At 62.5% G+C, this 3,292-nt stretch overlaps 1 protein-coding gene across 1 annotated transcript; it reads left to right on the top strand.

The window, feature by feature from the left end:
* The first annotated feature begins 269 nt into the window (after nt 1-269).
* MSS51 (MSS51 mitochondrial translational activator) lies at nt 270-2,958 on the top strand. Its single transcript, XM_010182982.1, has 6 exons — nt 270-451; nt 747-902; nt 1,116-1,240; nt 1,456-2,019; nt 2,495-2,588; nt 2,661-2,958. The coding sequence occupies exons 1-6, from the start codon at nt 270-272 to the stop codon at nt 2,956-2,958; spliced, it is 1,419 nt and encodes a 472-aa protein (XP_010181284.1).
* Nucleotides 2,959-3,292: the final 334 nt, after the last annotated feature.

Genomic DNA, 3,292 nt, shown 5'->3' with positions numbered 1-3,292 from the left:
GACCAGAATAGCTCTGCTATCCGATTCCTGCCGGAGGGGCCACCATCACTCTCTGCCGCTATCGGAGCTGACATTTGAGCCCAACCCTCCTTCCGCGGCAGCAGGACGTGCACTGAGGCCACCCTCAGTCCTCTGTCCTCCCCACGGCACAGCCAGAGACGAGCAGGATGGCAGGCAGAAGACGGCATGGGCGACGTGGGGGACCCCGACAGCAACCGGGGACCCATGAACCAGTCCCTTCGCCTGCACCCCATTCTTCCACAGCCACAATGGCCCAGCAAAACACAGGTACTTCCCCCAGAACCAGCCACCCCAAGAAGCCTGCGGAGGAGCCAGTGGCAAGGAGACCCGACATGAACTCGCTGGGCTTCCAGGACATGGACCGCAACGTGCCGGGGCTGTCCCATGTCATCCTCCAGAAGCTCAACATGAAGAGCTACGAGGACTACAAGTGAGTGAGCACACACGGGTGCTGCCACGGGGCTCTGCGTCTCCGTCCCCAGCCAGAGCATCTCCTCTGGCTCATCCCACCCTCCCAGCTCAGCCTGGAAGTGGGGTGCTCTGATGGGGCTCCTGGGTGTACCCCTCCACCAGCCCATTCCCCAGCTCCCTGTCCCCAGCCAGCCTGGGTCAGGATGCTCTTGGCTGAAGCTAAAAATCCTGTCAGCCTCGGAGGGGGCTGTCAGCCCCACTGTGATGGCAGAACAGCATGTCTGGATCCTGCTCACCCTCCCCAACACTTCCAGGTCTGCCATGGATGGGAGGAAGAGTGGCAGCGATTTCGGCATCCGGACTTACTTTGACATGTTCCAGAAGATGGAGGACACCTTCAAGTTTTGCGCCGAGTGCAAGAAGCTCCCCGATGCCCTCCCTGACCTCAAAAGCCTCCGGCGATGCAAGAGGTATGGCGGGGGTCAGGGGCTAGATCCATCCCCCTCACTTGCAACCCAGTGACCAGGGTGAAATTGGGGGTGTCTGGCCCCAACACCCACCTTCAGCCAGAGGGCACCCCCAAAACAGCGACGCAGCCCTGGCAGGGGGTGGTGGGGAGCCAGGCTCGGCAGGCTGGATCCTGCCCCCCTCACCATGGCTGGGCACGCTGCTTCTCTCCCCAGGTGCCAGAATGTGTACTACTGCAGTGTGGCGTGCCAACGGGCCAACTGGCCGCTGCACAAGAAGTTCTGCAAGAAGCTGAAGCTGGTGGCCCTGGACCGGCTTGTGGAGTGGCTCGTCTTCACAGGTGGGGCAGGGGATGCTGCTACCACCCCACGTGTCCCCCCTCCAGCCTGCTTGACCCCCTTGGGCTGCACAGGTCCCACAGAGGGACATGGGGTCTCTCCTGCCGGCTCCAGCACCCCTAGCCAGGTCCAGTATCCCCACAGCCCAGCTGTGACAGGCAGCCTGGGCTGTGGGACTACTGCTGTGACCCCCAACGCTTCTCCCTGCTTCCTTCAGGGGACATCCCCTTCCCCACAGAGACCTGGACAAAACCCGCCCAGGAGGTGGAGGGCTGGGAGGACTGGTTCTCCATGCAGGAGCAGCTAGAGGAGAAGCTGGGCGCCATCCTGGCAGGGCGGTACATGACCCTTCTCTGGGCCAACGCCGGGAAGCCCCGGCCGGAGGAGGGGGAGCTGCGCGAATCCATCCGGCGGCTCGTCACCGACTTCCACTCACGGCCACTCACCATCGGGTTGGGGCTGCGGCTTTTTGGCATTGACCCCCTCGCCAAGGCTCTCACCGTGCACGTGGTGGGGGCATCCCACATCGAGACCCTCAACACCCGGCTGACAGACTACGATGAGCTGATGCGAATGTTCCCAGGGCACTGGGGCATGGAGGTGGTGATGGTGGGCATGGATGTGGTGGATGGACCCATCATGAGGCCACCCTTGGCCATGCCGGCACCCCAGGGAAGGGTTTATCTCAGCAGCTACAAGGGGCTGTACCACGACTTCTGGGAAAGCCATGTGGAGACCAAGCTGGCCACTTGCCCTGACCTGGTGGTGGGCTTTCACCCAGGTGAGTTCCTGTGCTGCGGAGGGGCCTGGACCCTTGCCACCCCTTGCTGCCTGGAGCAGGATGTCCCCACAGGGTGTAGGATAGACCCTGAGTGCCCCGGCACTGCTAGGGGCTCAGGATGTGCCTGAGTCTTGCCGTGGCCATGCACCAAGCTGCAATGGGCCACCTCTAACAGCTGGAGCAGCCAGGGTGACCTCCTGGGGCTCAGCTGCCTCGTCCTCTCCAGGCACTCCGTGTCCTGCCTGTCACTTGCCTGTCTTCAGGTCTCAGTGCAGTGGCTTAGCCCAGGACCCAGAGCCAGGGGTGCTGGTGGGGCAATGGGACCCACTTTACTAAGGGCTGCCAAGCCCCACTGCTAGCATCACTGTGCACCCTGATGGTCTTTGGCACAGGACGGGTGCTGTTAGAGCTGGCTTTCCCCAGGGCCAAGGTGGACTGGGAAGGAAGCAGTACTCTCACCACTGTGTCCCCCCAGGTTTCCATGCCTGCCCAGACCTGCTGGCAGGCGGGCTTCCCACCCTGCTGCTGCTGCGGGACTACCGCCTGCCTGTCCTCTTCACTGTCTACAGGTGAGCATGGTCCCGCTGCCTGCAGCATGTTGGCACGGCTGGCCAGTAACGGGACTCTTTGTCTCCCGGCAGCGAGCAGGAGCTGAAGTGCTCCCTGCAGATCCTGGTGGAGCTCGAGACACACATCATGGGCTACGCTGCCAACCCCTTTGCCTCACTCCGGCCAGAGCAGGTCTACTCCAGCCCCAACAAGGCACCCGTCTACTGCAGCTCCTACTACATCACCCTGCTGGGGCCAGTGGCATCTCACGTCCCCTGGCGGGGGCCAGTGGCATCAGCCATGCCAGGTGCTGAGGAGCTGGAGGATGATGATGGGTGGCAGGGAGGGGACCCTAGCACTGCTGGGGGCATTGCCCTGGGACTGGGCTGAGTCCCTGCAGCCAGCACTGTCCTGCCTGGACCCTATCTCCCCATCCTGGGATTGGCAGTCCAGCCATCCCTTGCCACACATATCCAGTCCTGGAGGATGCAGCACCATGGCACAGGCACAGCAACCCTCTACAGAACCAAATAAACCACTGCAGGCAGCCACCCGCTATGTCTCAAGATTTTATTTCCGAAAAAGCTTTTGTTTTCCCAAATAAAACAGAAGGCTGGGCCTGCCCCAGCCTCCCGCAGGCAGCCATGGCCCTCAGAGGGACAGCAAAGGGGACCCCGACTGCGGGACCTGCCATGCACGGGGCCATATGGTCCCTGCGATCCTG

This window comes from Mesitornis unicolor, unplaced genomic scaffold (assembly GCF_000695765.1).
Source record: "Mesitornis unicolor isolate BGI_N332 unplaced genomic scaffold, ASM69576v1 scaffold35134, whole genome shotgun sequence".
Classification (NCBI taxonomy): domain Eukaryota; kingdom Metazoa; phylum Chordata; class Aves; order Mesitornithiformes; family Mesitornithidae; genus Mesitornis; species Mesitornis unicolor.
The sequence above is the reverse complement of the archived record's forward strand: the minus strand, read 5'-3'. Positions and strand labels throughout refer to the sequence as shown.

Coding starts and splice junctions, on each gene's coding strand:
- MSS51 (XM_010182982.1), top strand. CDS start 270: ATGGCCCAGCAAAACACAGGTACTTCCCCCAGAACCAGCCACCCCAAG. Junction 903..1,115: donor AGCCTCCGGCGATGCAAGAG/GTATGGCGGGGG, acceptor TTCTCTCCCCAG/GTGCCAGAATGTGTACTACT. Junction 1,241..1,455: donor GGAGTGGCTCGTCTTCACAG/GTGGGGCAGGGG, acceptor TGCTTCCTTCAG/GGGACATCCCCTTCCCCACA.